At 37.1% G+C, this 17,637-nt stretch overlaps 2 protein-coding genes across 2 annotated transcripts; both read right to left on the bottom strand.

Annotated features, from left to right (window-relative positions):
- Positions 1-4,133: 4,133 nt before the first annotated feature.
- Positions 4,134-4,859, bottom strand: LOC140802773 (uncharacterized). Its single transcript, XM_073158379.1, has one exon. It carries the CDS (start codon positions 4,857-4,859, stop codon positions 4,134-4,136), a length of 726 nt encoding a protein of 241 aa, XP_073014480.1.
- Positions 4,860-12,816: 7,957 nt separating this feature from the next.
- Positions 12,817-16,657, bottom strand: LOC140785730 (probable beta-1,4-xylosyltransferase GT43A). Its single transcript, XM_073133738.1, has 3 exons — positions 15,892-16,657; positions 14,365-14,653; positions 12,817-13,272 (listed from the first exon to the last, which is right to left on the bottom strand). Exons 1-3 carry the CDS (start codon positions 16,515-16,517, stop codon positions 13,123-13,125), a joined length of 1,065 nt encoding a protein of 354 aa, XP_072989839.1. The 5' UTR covers positions 16,518-16,657; the 3' UTR covers positions 12,817-13,122.
- Between the last annotated feature and the right edge of the window lie 980 nt (positions 16,658-17,637).

Consider the following 17,637-nt stretch of genomic DNA (forward strand, 5'->3'; position numbering starts at 1 on the left):
GTGCTACTCGAGATCTGCTCGTGAAACTGTTCACGTTCATTAGACAAGGGTGCCGTCCAAGCGGGATTGACGACACCCAAGCCTCTTCTAACACTGCGGTGCCGCGCCCATTGCCTATGCTCTTCCGAAAACCTTCCTTAAGCTCGGCTGCATTTTGGCACAACGCTCTCCATAGCCACGAGGACTTAGGGGCAGATCTGACCTCCCACGGGTTGAGCATCCCGTACTTCTTCCGGAGGATATTAAGCCACGGCGTCGCTCATCCGCGAAGGACACTCAATACATGTTTACCCAATAGAGCCCTCTTCGCTGTACGTAGGTACCGCAACCCCATCCCTCCTTCAACCTTGGGTTTGATCAGAGTATTCCAGTTAAGCAAGTGCAGTCCTCGCCGATTCTCCCCTTTTGCCCATATAAATGACCTCACTATTCGCATGATGTTCTCAAGAATAGAGTCTTGGATCCACGTGGACCCCATCCAATAGTAAGGGATGGTCGTAAGAGTTGCTTGAACCAGAGTGATGTGGCCAGCCAACGACAAAGTACTCCGCTTCCATTCGGCAAGTCTGCTCCTCACCCTGTCCACCACTTCCTGCTGCCCAGCCACCATGATCCGCTGCCCCGAGATCTTTACTCCAAGATACGTAAATGGCATCTTACCCTGCTTAAGCTGCAGAATACCACCAATGCCCTTCCTAGCATCTTCATGAATCCAGGGAGGGAGGTACAGTTCAGACTTCTCTATATTCACCTTCTGGTTCGTCATCCCAGAGTATTGATCCAATGTATGCACCAACGCCTTTGCATTCTCTTTCGTCGCTCTCGCCACTAGTAGCAACTCATCAGCATAAAGGAGATGTGTAATGACCCCTTGGTCCGTTATGTAACCTTCCAATAGACCAGCTTCCACCTTTGCATTCAGGATAGATGATAGAACTTGAGAGCAGATTATGAATAGGTACGACAATAGTGGGTCGCCTTGTCGTAGCCCTCGGTGGGGCATGATCCACTCCGTTGGAGAGCTGTTAATTAAGATACCAAATCTGGGCGACTTAATGCAGGCACAGATCCAGTTAATCCACTTTGTAGGGAAGTTCATAGCCTTGAGCGTCCGAGCCACCGCCTCCCACGACAGACAATCATAGGCCTTCTCCATGTTCATCTTCGCCATCATCAACGGAGCTTCCGCTCGGTCGTTCACCAAGGAATGCGCTAGTTCTTGAGCGGCTAGCGTGTTGTCCTGAATGGATCTCCCCGCCACGAATGCCAACTGCTCCGGACCGATGAGTTTGCGCAGAAGCGGCTTCAATCTCGAAACAAGGATTTTGGTGATGACTTTATAAGCAGTGTTGCAAAACAATATTGGTCGGTAATCCTTGACAGAAGTAGGAGCCTCCTTCTTTGGGATAAGGGTGATAAAGGTCTCCTCCCACTGGTTTGGCAATCTACCTTTCTCAAAGAAAGCTAGTACTGCTTTACAAAGATGGACGTCGATGGACTCCTAGTATGTAGTGTACACCTCTGCTTGCAATCCGTCTGGCCCCGGAGCTTTGCCATGAGGTAAGCTCCACACTGCTTCACGTATCTCCTTGACTAATACTAGCGCGATTAGCTACAGATCGTCTCTATCCGATAGAGCTGGGAGTACTGGTAAATGGTTCCACAGTTCTTGCTCCGTGCTGCCCGGCTCCCGATGGCCCCATAGCTCCTTGTAATGGCTTTGGAAACACTTTCTAATCTCCTCTTGTTCTGTTACCCAAACTTCGTCCATCCTCAGCACCCCAGCAATACGATTTCGACGATTCCTAATAGTAACCGACAGGTGGAAGAACTTGGTATTTAAATCCCTCTCATTAACCCATTGAACCCGAGATCTCTGCATCCATTTAATGTTAACTTGCTTGCTCAAGGCGCATTTTTTGTTATATAAACTGCGGAGGAGAGGCAGCTCATCACTGTTCAAGCCTTCACTAACATCCTTCCTCTCCAACACTTCAATAGCTTCCTATGCCTCCTTCAACTTTTGTTCCACCGACCCAACATAGGCTCTACTCCACGTTCGAAGCGCTTCATGCAGCAGCATGACCTTGTGGGTGAATGCATGCAGTGGGTTCCCGTTGCTTTCTGAGCTCCAAGTTTGCATCATTATGTCTTTACTCTCTTCATACTCCATCCATAACTTTTCGAACTGAAAAGGCCGCCTTCCTACTCACGTCTCGACTCCACTTGCTCCCACCAACAGTAACGGTGCATGGTCAGATCCAGAACGGTCTAGGTGCAACACCTTGCTATGGCAGTTTGCATTGAGCCATCTAGCATTAGCAAGCACTCTGTCCAGCCTTATCCAAATTCTATCATCCCCAGGCCTATTGTTGCACCACGTATAGGGAACCCCCTCATAGCCTAAATAACGGAGACAGACTTAGTCCACGAATTTATGGAATACTCTGGCCTTCGCCCTAAGAGTCGCCAACCCGTTACACTTCTTTTCATGAATGGAAAAGTATGCGTTGAAATCCCCGGCTACCACCCATGGCAGTTTCGCCGGAGCAATAGCAGCTAATTCCCCCCATAGTTCACACTGATTCTCTAGCTCACTACTAGCGTAAACAATGGTCATCATCCACATTGGTCCATCTGGCGGGGTGATGACCATATGAGCAGCATATCTGGATGCCACAATAACATCCACCCACCCCAAGTTGGGTCACCACAAGATCACAATCCCGCCGGATGCGCCAATTGCTGGAATACAAAAATGGCACCACTGTCGCCCTAGTTCTTTGGCCACCTTATGACCCCGAATCCAATCCACATGAGTTTCCACTAAACATAGTATGTCTGGTTATGTTCCTGATGAAGATCCCAACACCTATTGAGCACCTCTTTCTTTAAGGCCCCCCGACAGTTCCAGATAATACTCTTAATCATTAATATGAATGAGAAATAATGGGTAGAAGGGTTGCTAATCCCTCCTGCCTCTATTCAAAGACGGCCCATCCTTTCCTCGAGCCTCATCCTCCTCCATCACATCCGGACCCGTCACTGGCCGAGAGGTAACCGGTACCGGTGCTAGGTTCTCCAACCGGCTATGTAGCAACCGCCTAGCCTGTTTCTCCATTACCTCCATTTGGATATTGCTTTTGAGGACTGTGACCGCTTGAGTGTGTTCTTTCGGCTAATAATATATACTCATTCAATCAAGATCATAGTCCAATCCTAACTTTAATTTAAATTGATTCTTGAACAAGCCCTGTGCGTAATCATCTATAATATCACAAAGTAATATAATGTATTAAGTTTAGAGAGCATATAAATAAATACTATAAAAGATATAAAAGGGCTGTGACTCCGTCACGATCACTGTAGATCCAGACATGTACAACATAGATGTCAAATATCAAGGACAGAGTTTGAAAATTAAGAGGAAAAAATTGCAATTGTATTAAGAAATAACACAATCTTGATAGAAGCGACCCCTTCGGCTACCACTTCGTTCGGGTAAGCACTGGCAAGAGAGAAAACCCTAGGTTTATGGGTTTTGTAAGTTTTTACGTAGGCCTTGTTGCCACCTCGATTACGTCCATCCCCACAATGAAAAACAAACCCTCCTACCGAGGTAGTTTTTGGCCAGGAGGGTACCACTTTATGGCTACGGTCCATGTTGCCAGTTGCCCCATCACCGCTATCTTCAAGGCTGTCCTGTTGCCCGCTTCCATCACATTTGACAATATCTTCATCTTTTGCATTTAATGCTAAGCCATGAGTTTTGTTGGCTACGTCAATGCCTTCCTTTCTATTTGCTTGGTTGCTCTTCTGATGTAAGTGTATCTTCTCATTCATCTAGGCATCAAATCTCCCCGTCGAAGTTTCACCCTTCTCCCACCTGCCATTAGGTGTCTGCTCCCCATGCACCACCTTTTTCCCTTTCTCAGCTTTCCTTGGTAGCATACTACTTGCTCCCCTCGTACCCTGTGCACCTGTCTTCTGCATGGATGGTACGCCATCTGTGAAGATCTTCACACTGCTCGAGTTCTGGTGATTTGCACCGCCTCGGCCGAGCGGCTCCCCCCTCTGACTCACCGAAGCCGGTGTTCTTTGACTCCCTCCATTCGGCCGAGCGACCAACCCCCCTAGCCGCCTTGCCTGGCAAATCTACTTTTCATGTATCCCTGCTTAGGCTTCCTGGTCACCTTCATCCATGGACCAAACACGGAGCTATCCATATTCGCCATATTCTCTTTGCCATCTCCTGGCCTCCGGTTTGCCGCAGCACTGTGCTGATCCTTCTGTCGAGCCTCATCCTTAGTTTTTGGCTCTGGTTGATGAGCAGTACAAGTGGCTTTGTCATGACCCAGTCTACCGCATTTGAAACAAATTGTGAGCACACCTTCATACACCACTTTTTGCTCGAGGTTGTGTTCTCTAGGTCCCAACGAGACCACCTGCTTCAAAGGTTGTCCCAAGTCCACCTCCACACACACTCTCACAAACCTACTCCTAGAATGATCGAGAGTGGTTTCATTAACGTGCAGTGGCTTGCCGAAATATGCAGCAACCGGAATCAAAGATTCGAGCTCCCAGTATTCCTGCGGAAGGTCGTGGAGTTGAATCCAGACCGGGGCCGTGGTGAACGCTTCTGGCGATGGTCGGAAATTATCTCTCCATTTGATAAGGTTGAGCACCATACCCCCCAGTGTCCACGGCCCATTTGTGAGCACATACATCATATATTCCTCCTTATCAAACCGGAATACATAGAATCCCTCAGCCATATCCGACACCGCAAAGCCATCTATCCCATTCCAAAGCTTGGCTAGCATTGCCTTCAGCCTGGGTAGTGGGACATAAGCTCCCATGAAGCGTCCAAACAAGGACAACTTCCATCTCTCCCTGCACTTCGCTAATACCGCCGGATCAATTATGACACAGTCGTCCGTTTGCTCCTTAAATTTATTCAGGATCTCTTCCGGGATCCTCCCTTTGGTGCCTCCTATCTTATCTCGGCCAGCTGCCACCTCTGCCCATGACCTACCTTTTGCAGGTTGGTGGATTCCATCCTTGGCCTAGTTGTCCTTTATTTTAGGTTCCACCGCTTTTGAGGAGGAAGCCCGCCGGAGTTGAACAAAATCTAATACAGAGAAGTTATTCAGATAAGTCATGAGCCCAAATAATTCTTCTGATATAACTATAATGCTTAATAATAATAATAATAATAATAATAAGAGATAGGACGATACGATGACTATTTTTATCAATTTGGTAAACATATAAGATTAATAGAACATCCAGCCTCAACAGGAATATAGGAGACTAGTAGAGGCTCGGCACCTCAAGCAGTGCTGTCGCGACCTCCGTTGACCCGGGCATGTATAGGGCTATGCATTCACTAGGCCATAGTAGAAAATAACTCAACACATAAACCAATACAAGTAGTTGTAGTGTATGGGGGGAAAGTAAAATAAATAAGCTTCAACCGTCGAAACAATGACAGAGGAATGAATGCGAGGTGTTAACAACCACCAAAATGGCGGGTTGGACTGCCATAAAAATCCTCAAACCTATTAAATACTCAAAATCTAAGCCCAAACTAACAATCGTCCTCCTACCTAGCTGCACTGTGTCTATTGAAGATTGCCACAAACTGTGAGAAAATATAAAGGAAGAGCCTAGTGACAAGTCAGTGAGGAGACAGTCAAGACCAAGATGAGTGAGAAGGATGAGAGACGGTGTGCATGCATCAACCACTCCCGAGCAAGATAGGGAGAAAAGAACATTAAATCTTATAGAAGAGAGGTGTAGGAGTCACAATAGGATTAGGATTAGGGTAATTCAGATACATTAAATCTTCCTTTTCTAAGGACAATCTATAAGACTTTGCTTAATTATCAACATCATTATCCTTAATCATGATAAGGCTAGGAAAAGCTGCTCAACCCTTGTTGCAATTCAGGCATGGATAATCTTACTTTTCTATGTAAAGTTTCACTTAATCGATATCTAGCCTTGCATCCGAGCATGCTTTATAAAGCTCCCTCCCCAACCCTATAACCTAGGAAAATAACATCAATAGAAAAAGCCTCAAAGTAAAAAATCCCAGTTAGATTAGGACACAAATATTTTTGACAAGACTGAGTCTAATTAGATCTCAACTTCATAACAAGAGGAGAAGAGAGGAGGGAAGCCGACAATAATAGCGCACCGGGAGATCTCTCACTTGGAGGAAGAAGGGAAAAACCCTAGCAGACTAATGGCTGCTAGAGCCGGTAAAAAAAAGTACTTTGCTTTATAACATGTTTATAGCTTACTTAGCAAATAATCCTCTCCTATGGCCCATAAATTGGACCACTAAATTATGGCATAGATCTTGACTTACCCAAAAGTTTAACTACTTGGAATGATTGTTTGTGAGGGAGGATAAATGTGATATTTTGTATTTATCTGTTGATATTTTTCATAGACTCATCAACTTTCTAAGATAGAAACCGTAGAAAATAATAAGATGAGAGCGAACCACTTCACATTCACACTAATTAATTAATAAACTCAATAAATATCTCTTAAAAAATTTATCAATTGAATTTTCCTTGAAATAAGTTCTGCAAGAAAGAAAAAAATGAGCTGGTTCCATTAGTTAAACGAAAATAGTAAAAATATAATAAAATTGAGAGAGGAAAAGCAAACAAATGCAACTTGGTAGCAATTACCCTGAATCTTAATCATAAGATATGCATGGAGCCCAAGATAGAGAAAACAGCAACATGCAAGTATAGTGAACAAGCACCCAACTCATGAACCTATTTAATTCTCATGCATTTGGACCACTAATGGAGTAATGTGATGTCTTGTATAAAATTAATACTATGTGATATGCCTCTCTTATTTGGGTCTAATATATTTACTTATTTAGTTGCATGACAACAATTCTGTGATTAAAAAAAATTATTTGAATTGAATGGCTTTGATAGCATGCACTAATTTGATCCACAGATAAAAATTTTAAGTACAAAGGGAGTTTAAGATGTGTTAATGACTACTTGCAACTTGATCCTTCTGTTTTACATTTTATAATAGAAGAATCTTCAATCATTTAGTTTACTAAGTTAATTTATAGACACTAGTTTACTAAATTAGAGAAGTCAATTAGCAACCTACCCACATAAATGATGTCTATTGGTGGTTAAAATGTGATCACGAGGAAGAAGAGCTCATTTAAGTCCTAAACATTTTGATCCTCCCATTTGTGTGAACTAGAAGTCCAAAATATATCAATTAGTGTGATATTTAAGAATATATCTCTTTGGATTCAAAATATTATTTTGAAAAATTATAAGATATGTCATAATGTTTGTTTTTATTATCGCTCGCACTCTATTATTCTTTTCTGCCCGATAAGCTCCAATATATTATAGAAACTATAAAAATACGACTCATTTTCTTTCGCATATATGTATCATTCAAGTCTGAATTAATTTTACTTGAACAACAACTAACAAAATAAAGAATATTTTTTAAAAAAAATTTAAATACGGTTTTCCTTTCAAATTTTCCTTTAATTTTAAGTAAAAAGATATTAAGATTAGTTTACATCTCTAAAATTAACTCAACTCATCTATATGATTACTGTCTGCTAAAAAAAACTAATCTCATGATGCTTTTGAGGATTAAAAATAAAATAGAAAATAAAGGGTATATTTAATAAAATTTTATATTGCTTTTCTTCTCTAATAGAACTATGCTTAGATTATTGAAAGGTTAAAAGAACTCATGTTCTATAATGACCCTATTTAATTTCCTGTGGCACTATAAAATTTTTGTTCTTCTCAAAAAGAAAAATGAACATCTCTCTTGTATAAGACTTCAGACATCCTCCTCAGATCTTATATTAACATTAATGAGAGTCTTATCCCTTTAAGCATCTTAAAGGCCCTTTTGATGGCCAAATAGAAGAAAAAAAAATTAGAGTTGGAAGAAAATAGAAATCTATTTCGGAATTAAACTAATTTATTCCAATTCTAAGTTAGTATTTTTGTTGTAAGATAAGGATAAGTATTGGAATACAAATATTGGTTAGGTGGTATTTAATTGCAATGGTTGGAATAAAGGATCAAAATGATCAAATTGAATTTATTACCCTTTTTCTACTTTAATATAAATAGATATTTATTATTTCTCCTTATTTTTAGAAAGATAAGAAATATATTTAAAATAAATATAAATATAAATTGTAATTTTATTTTATAAATATTTATTATTTTCTCAGGGTTATATATATATATATATATATATATATATATATATATATATATAATTATCGGCTAAAAAAATATTTAACTTAATTCATCATAAATTACACAATAGAAATATCATCACAAATAGACTTCTTATATCAAAGTATTTTTACTACAAATATATCTTAATATATCATCAAGTATATTATAGTGACATTACATTACTAAAGATTTAGTATTAAAGAAGGCAAATTAATCATTTGCAGTTTGAAATATGGAATAAAGATATCTAAAAGGCAAACTAACCATAATTGTTAGATAATTCATGTCATATGTGACATGAATGAAAGAAAAAAGTTGTCAATCACCATGGCTACAGGAGTAATCCTATTTGAAAACATGCAGTTCAAGAGCTGTCCTTTGATGAACTATTATAGTGTCCTTTGATAAACTTATGATTAATATTTATTATGTACTTTGAGCTGGACAATAATTGAAAGGAGCTCACTTCTTATATAACTCTACACTTAGATAAGTTGGGATATTATCACTCAGGGGGGGAGGGGAGGGAAAATTTCTCAATTCACACAGATATGGTAATTTAAATCCCCGAGACTTTTAATTTGGTTCAGTAATTAAATATTTTTTTATATTTTTTTATATATAACTAAATTAAATTTTAAAAAATTTAAGACTAACTAATCAAGTTTAGAGCTTAGCCTCAAATCAAACAAGGCCTAACTGTCATGCGATTAAGTAAAATGCTTTTGAATCAATTGCCTACTTTTACAACACGAGGGTGGCTAACATTACAGTAGTTAATAGATATAGACTTTATTGATCAGGCTTTAGGCCTTCCATCAGCAACAGCATCTTGAACTTCAAAAGAGAAGAACTTGAGGATGAATTGGTCTAGTGGTATGACACCAAAGGAACCCACATTCTTTTGAATGATGTACTTTGTGGAACCCCAAGATTAATCCTAGAGCTAAGCTATTTGTCTCGAAGGTGATTTTGGGTAGAATTCATACTCGTGTGCTCCGTCATAGCCTACATATTGAACCTAATATTGCTTGCCCAATGTGTGGTCTATGGGATGAGACATTCGTAGCATCAATTTTTAATGCTCTCAAGTTTTATCATCCCTTAAGTTTGTTATTTTACTCATTCATGCCTATAGAGAATGTAACAAGACAACAGACCGTGTTGCTCGTTATAAAAGAGCTTATAATATTTTCGACTTAGATGAAGATTCCTATACTACCCACAGGCACGTTTAATCCATAGCTAGTATATCATCTCTCCTTTTCTTCAAAGAAAAGTATATATATCTATAAGTAGGACTTAATTTAGCTGGTATATCAGCTCTCCATTGATCAAAGTTATTATTAAGATGACCTAATTTAGCAAACTCAGTTGTTGTGTTATAAGTAAGACTGTCAGAAAAGCTCGTCAATTGGAGAGGCTTGTGATCGAGCCAAGTTAAATTTTAATCAATTTTGAGCCGAGCCAAGTTAGGCTCAACTCGCTCAAGCTCAACTCTTTTACACCCTTAATTACAAGCGTCTGAAAAACTACTGAACTATTCAAATATTTATATAAAAGATAAACTACCGAACATTCAACATTTTTATAAACAGTAAAAATACGAAACAATTAAGCGTTTCATGTATACAATACTCAATAGTATAGAAATCATTGAACAATTTAGTAATTCTTTGGGCGACTCCGGAGATAACAATTGAGTTAGCCAAAATAAACCTCTTTAATAGCTTTGGTGGGTAGACCAAAATATCAAAGCAGATTCTGAGGAGGACATTTTGGTCAGAAACTCTATAATGTCTTAATAATGGTAGGTGATTGAGCTGAGAGATTAAAAAAAACCAAAAGAGAGAAAAAGGTAAGAAAGATGTTGGTGAGTGCTATGATTGAGATTTGAGTTGTTTTCTTTAGCTCTTTATTATTAATATTTTTTTGGTTGAACTTTTCTTTTGTAAACAGATAGATGTGTTTAAGTTTTGGGACTATGCCTAATAATTGCCTTGACATGAACTGGACCAAAGTGGATATTTGGTAGCTATGTCACATTGATCTTATCATACAATAATATAGATACATCATTGAACTAATAACTAATTATATATGACCTCTTTGTTTTGATGTGGCAGCCTGTGATTGGTTGTCAAATCAGTTTAAATTTGATTACATGGCAAGGGGGTTCATCTAAGGATAAACCCCCTACTTATCACAAGTAGAAATCTTTTTATGATTTGATTAAGGAAAAAAAAAAAACATTTTACCCCTCTTCCTGAACTTTAATTTGTAACCGTTTACACTTTTACTATATGCATATTTACTATTTATAAATCGAGTCATATGATTTAACATTAGATTTGTTAATCAATCTTAATCAAATTACTAAATTAAGTTAACTATATTAAAAAGATTACGATAATTTCAACTCAACCCAACCTAATCCAACACCGACACTACTTATACTCAACTGAAATCATGTTACGAAATCCATCCCAACTAAGAACACAAAAAGGCTTAGGATTTGCTCATTTCAATTTTTACATGAAGGGGAAGATAGGCCATCTTTATAATATCCAAAAATCTAAGCTATACCTAAATAAAAATCTAAGTTATACCCAAATAAAAATTCTAAACCCAAACTATAACTAATGCTTAGAGAAGAAGAGAGGAAGCAGGAGGAGAAGCTATACCTAACGTTAAGTACAAATTTTCCTCAACTCAATAAACGATTACTGCACCTGGAACCAGCTAATTGCCGTGTTCCATAGGAGGAAGACCAAACGTATTATTAGTATCACTGAGAGGAGTGAAGTCAAAAAAAGAGAGAGTTGGTTTCCCAAATGGCATAACCTAACACCAGTATTAATATCATCCAGTGCCTTATTTGTTTGTTGGATGATGAGGAAGCTTAGATTGCCGACAAGCTGACGGGAGATTGATTGGAAGACTGCAAGCCATTCTTTTCTTCCAGAACGTGTTTGATGATATGCTTGAAAGAGATAGCCCAACTAGAGATTGGTATCTCACATATACCTTACCCACTACGGCAATGGAGGCCCACTAACATCTCTAGAAAGTAAAGTAGTACTCCTTTTGAACATCTATATATGCATAATTTAGTGCATAAAATCAAACCACTAACATAATATATTTATATGCATGTATATATTATATATATACACTGAGATTCTCATGTAATATTATACAATGAGAAATAACAACTGTCAAGACCCTTGTATACAAAGGTAGCATCTCCTTGCCATGATGCCAAAGGATTCAGAGGAGGATTTGGGAATCTGTGGTGGAGTAGATTAGTTGCCACTTGCACAGGGCTGAGTGAAAAAGAAAAGAAAAGAGAAGACCAGACTATAAAACAAGCAATTCTATATGACCACCAAATATTTTGTTTGCCATTCAAGCATTGGTTTCATGAGCCCTTTTTCTTTTTAACTATTTAAATTTGGACATCAAATGAAGTATATATGAGTTACAAACTTATTTATCTGACTGTGATTTTATTTAGGAGATATAACTATTGGATTGAATTAGTTATCTCCTGAGCCTCGTATAATTTTATATTTGGTATGAAATTAATATATGAGATTAGAAGAGAGTTTTAAGCGGAAGTATAAAGACATTATTACTATATTATCTTTATATAAAAAATAATAAATTTAAATATATAAATAACAAAATTAATCATCTTAATTATTCAAAAAAAAATTTAATTTTTTATTGGTATTTATATTTTATACTTATTTAAATGTTGCTATATTTACAAAAAAAATATTTATTATTACACATTTTTATATGACTTATTATATTATTTTGTATTAATTTTGATTTTAATTCTGATTATTTTGAATTGAACGTGATTAATTTTTTATTAATTAATATAATATAATTTTAATGATATAATTTAAGTTTGAGATAATTAATAATAGTTTAAAATAGTAATTGACGTTAATATTTTTTTTATTAAGAATAATAATATAATTTTTATTCTGTTATCTCATATAAAGTCTTGTATAAATCATACAGTAGATTAAAATTGTAATAAGATTAGTAATCCAAAAAATATGTTATCCCTTGAAATAAGTCTATGACTCATTTACTCTTATTTAATCCTACAACCAAATACACCCTAAGTGATAAAATACCTACAAGACTAGGTGAGATACTTTATACATATATATACAAAATCGTTGTTTAAATTAGTGATTTTTTTATAGCATAAATCACTTTCTCTATGAATGGATGATTTCTACAACATTTTAATTTGCTAATCGAGTTATAATTTTTTGTTCAACAGACTGCCATCATCGAAAGCAACTTTTTACTAAAACTCACCTAGTCTCATAAATTTTGACTTATTTGGGAATAAAGCTTATTAATGCACAACCAAAGAAGGTCAAAAACTCTAGGTTTCATGGCACCAATATTTTGCCCCTGAAACAATTTAGTCAAACACAATATATATATATATATATATATATATATATATATATATATATATATATATATATACTCTACTCATTTTCACTATGAATTGATGGAATATAATAACTTCTTTGCAAGTATAGTATAAAAAGTACAAGTCAACTTATACATACATGATAAAGAGGAGGTTTCTCCCAAGAAAGAAAATTTTATGTGGTGATATAAAGAGACAAGGGAAAGATATTGATCAGAGGTAAAGAATATAAATGAATATTAATAAAATAAAATTACGCGGGAGATTTCTGATCCCTCCCAAAGAGACAAAAATTTTAAGAGCAAGGAACCACCTTAATTTCTCTCATTTACATAACCCCTACTCTTTGGATTCCCTCCTGCTCCCCTTTTTCCTTTCTTTCTAACTCCTTGTTTGGTTTTGGATCAATGGGGGAGGGGTGGCCCTTGGGATATGAAGATGCCACAGCATGATCTGAGAGCAGTCAGAAGGGATGCCCTTCAATTTAGAGTCATCTTCTAGGACCACTTCTTGAACAAACTTGATGGAGTCCTGATATTAAATTACCATAAGATAGTGAAGTTAGTTAGAATCTAAAGAAAGTGGGTGGTGGGTGAAGAAAGCATCCAAATGTGCTGTCATTCCTTTCAGATACTTCCATATTATAAGTCCCACTAGTTGGACTCTCTTGATAGGTAGCATGACTCCTATATTGGATGTTCTCATTGTGATACTAATGGAGAGACAAAGAAAAATAAATTCTTTCTTTCCTTTAGAATGCATACTGCCCCTAAATATTTATGTGTGCAGGAGTAGAAATTTGAACTTAGAGAAAAATTATTGGGTTTGTTTGCCAAACCATGGGCAGTGATGGAAAAATAAGCTTGAAACCTGTGAATTAGAAAATTATAGATCTGGACAACATTCTGGTGTACACAGTGGGTAAAGCTAGCAACCGAGATATTTATAAGATTTAAAAACTTGGGAATAGAATAATTGCACCACATACATGTGGCTAATGATGAACAAAGGTGCTTTAATTAAGATTATAGAAGACAAATGAAAGACGTCAGCTTAGATAAGATATATCAAGTAACCCACCGTTACAACTTGGAGTCAAATTAATGATTGCAACCACCGACCCAACAGCTAGCCCAACTCTTTACAAGGGAAGGTTAAGGTAAGGTAGCAGCCAATGTTTTCAGCAACAATTTTAATTTTATAAACAAATATAAGTTTGGCTTCTATATATTTGCCTTGGTTGTCTATTGTAAGGTCAAATGAAAAGATACAAGTTATATCATTCACCAATATACTGTTCAAAAGTCAAAATATCATATATACTAATAAAAGATTAGGTGGTCCAAGATAATGTTACTAAAAGTTATAAAATGTCATGTTTGTCTTTACAAAATGTCATAGTTAATTGGGTAATTAGGTTTAAAGATTTCATATTTTATCAATAAATCTCATAGTATAATTCAGATAATTAAGGTTTAGGTTATTCAGATTGATATGTATTGCCTTTTGCTTTCCAGAAACTATCAATGGGGAAAAAACACTACACGAGGTAAAGATTATATGAATTGAAATGTGTAAATTGACTATAAAGTACTCAAATTAGGAAGGAGATCACAGACTAACCTGTGATGTGTCTGGCAATGAGGTTGATCGGCCCCATCTCTCGGGATCCCATAGTACTGAGCTATTGAACGCAAAGCCAGATATGTTAATCTTGGAAGGCTTTGAGCCTTTGGCTCCTACATTTTTGTTCACGTTAGTCTGGGCTAAGGAAGTCGGGGGTCTTTTGCTACCACCACTTACATCCTTTAAGAACCATCCTGAGACTTTTGATGAACTACAGATTGGCCCCTCTACCACAACCTTCTTCCTCCCTGCTGAAACCGTCGCCACAGGCCATGCACCAAAAGTTCTGCAAAAATTGGATGGCACAAGAAGTCATGTTAGGAGAGTTAGTAGCAATGTATTTCTAGATGGAAGATAACATGAAAGTGGAGTTTACTTATATATATATATATATATATATATATATATATATATATCAGAGTTAGGTTTTTTGCATATTTCGCACATGTATACCTCTTAATACCTTGTTTTTTGCATGACCAACTCTCACATAATTTTCTTGGTCAGCAGTTAAAGTACGAAAGTTTTAATAGTGAAAAACAAAAGTAGGTTTCATTTTTATGCATGCATACCCCTCAATCAAGGTATTTTATCTTTTTGTTATCAAGTGGTTGAGATTTTAGTTATTCTTTATCAAAAAGCAACCTGAGAGTATCACTAATTAGAGAAACAAATTTGGCATATGCAATCAAGTAAATTAAAGGAAAATAGAGTGACATGAAAGCTATAAAGAACTCAAATCACAAATATAAATGCAATTCTGGTGCTGTTAAGGGAGGAATGTACATGCCATTGTCATTTCTTTTACGACAACCGAGTAGGAAGCATGTGCAATATGTTGGAAAGTAATCGAAAGAGACGAAAGAGTTGGCAGGTAACTGCTTAGTAAAAGAAACAGCTTTATCTACCAACAATCCTTTTTACTATGAGGAGGTATTTAGAAGGCTTCTTTTATTAGCTTTGTTATCATTCATCAAAGGAATAAAAGAAAAATTAAAGGAGTAGCTTTTATATTCCTTCCCCTTTCCCACACACATATATTTTAGCAAAGACCAAATTCCATAATTAGAAGAATTGAAATATCTAAGTCTAATGAAATATCTAAATTCTATACTTTGAGAAAGGAACACTAAATTTCATAACCAGTCACATATTTCTCAAAACTATATTAACAGGGTTATGATATCATCGTCAATTTGTGTATATAATAAATTTGCAGTTGTGGTTGTCATGTTTCTATCACTTTTTCTTCAAAACAAAAAAAAAAGCAAATATTTAGCAATTACTTTTTTTTTCTATTAATCTTCCCAAAAACTAAATTGGTGCCGCAAAAAGACGAAATGATCGACTAAAATTGTAAAAAGGTCAAACAAACAGGCTGGAATCTAAAACTTGTGCAATTTGCATGACATGCACACCAACTGTTCGCTAAATTACCAAAAAAGAACAAATTTCCCACCGAATGAATTCATTTCAAGCAAAATTGACCTGGAATTAGAGAAGAATAGAGGAAAGAAAACGTACTCGATCTCTCTGATCTCTTGGAAGAACTGGAGATCATAAACATTGGCCGCCGCGGCGAAGTGCACGATCCCGGAGAGGCGGTGGTGCTCGACGTGGCTGAGCGCGACATTCCTCTGGTGGTGAACCTCTTCGCGGTAATCGGTGAAGTTCTCCGTGAAGGTGAGGTGGCGGTACATGACCCCGGTGCCGCGGAGCACCGCCGCAGCGGTGCCCGGCGCCTCGTCGTGGGCCTCGACGACGAGCCACAGCAGCGGCGGCGGCACCAATCTCAAAGTGTGCGCCAGTCTCATCAGCGAGGCGGGCTGCTTCGGGTCGCCAGATCGAGTGGTGGTGATGAGGATCAGGTTGCGGCGCGGGTTCGAGTCGGCGGCGTCGTCATCCGCGGGGAAGACCTCCGGGATCACGGGAGGCGAATGGGTGATGTTGGTGGGTGGAATTGACAAGTGGGCCTTCGTCACAATTGCGAATTTATGTGGCCGGGGGGAGGAGGAGGAGGAAGAGGAAGATGAGGGAAATTTCGGGAAGAAGCCGGAGGAGAAGCCCATGACGAAGCAGAGGGAGAAGTGGAGGAGAGCCTTCTTCCATAGGTGGGACTTCTTCTGCTTGGATCTATCAAAGGAGCTCATTCTCTCTCTAGATTCCTCTCTTTCACTCTAAAATGGAGCAAAGAGAAAGGAGGAGGAGGAGGAGGAGGAGGAGGAGAAAGTGGGAGGATTTGTGAGTGGGGGGAATGAGTTGGAGAAGAATAAAAAGGTTGGAGTCCCACGGCATTGCACCGCACAATGTTTCCCATCAGAATGGCAGGGGTAGAATAGTAACTTCCATTTAATATATATATATATATTATATATATGGGGTGAGATGGAAAAGAATAAAGCTGGGTGTCCCACTGTATTGTTTTCTTAAGTACGGCAAAAGGTTTCTGTCCTGCAACCACAGGGGTAAAAAGGTAATTTAAGTTTATACCCCGCAAAGGCCCAAACACACATCCGGTGATCGGCCTTTCGATTTTGTTTTCTCGACCGTTAAATATTTTCTTTTTTCTTTCCCTATAATTTTTTACTAAATTGTACGATTGTGTCACCTTTTACTCAGGAAGATGCATACAATAATAAATGATTGCTAAGTAAGTAACGTATAGAATAATAATAAATTATGTCAAAATAATTTTTGACTCAAACACAAATAAATATTAATAATTAATTTAAGTAGTTAGGTAAATTAATTATGATCTACACTAGTATAGACTAGGAAATAAGTAAACTAACTATAAAGCTCCTAAAAATTACATAATAAAAGCTACAAAATTTATAAAAAATTATAATTGTTTAATATTTATGAATTACGTAATAAAATTATGAAATAAAAAGTATAAGTATTTGATAACTGTGAATTACGTAAGAAAATTAATTATATAATAAAATTATAAAAATTTAAGAGTTCAATAATTGCAAAATATGTAATAAATCTGGGAGGCGTAACATCAAGTTATGTAATAAAACATAAAGATAAGTAAGGAAGTAACCTACATTAACTATTTATTATTAACTACAAATTATGTTCAACCATCACTAAACTAATAATAGGCCATAGGAAGAAAAGGAGAACTTTTAATTAATATTTCATGAATTAGAATAATTGAATTGTTTTGGGTATATTTGGGAAGGATTTCTTTCCTGTAACTTTTAGCTGCTCGATTTTCTCTATATTCATGGCTAAGTTTATAATATATTTTCTTTTTACCAA

Source organism: Typha latifolia, chromosome 1 (genome assembly GCF_019914945.1).
Source record: "Typha latifolia isolate L0001 chromosome 1, TyphaL0001v2, whole genome shotgun sequence".
Lineage (NCBI taxonomy): Eukaryota > Viridiplantae > Streptophyta > Magnoliopsida > Poales > Typhaceae > Typha > Typha latifolia.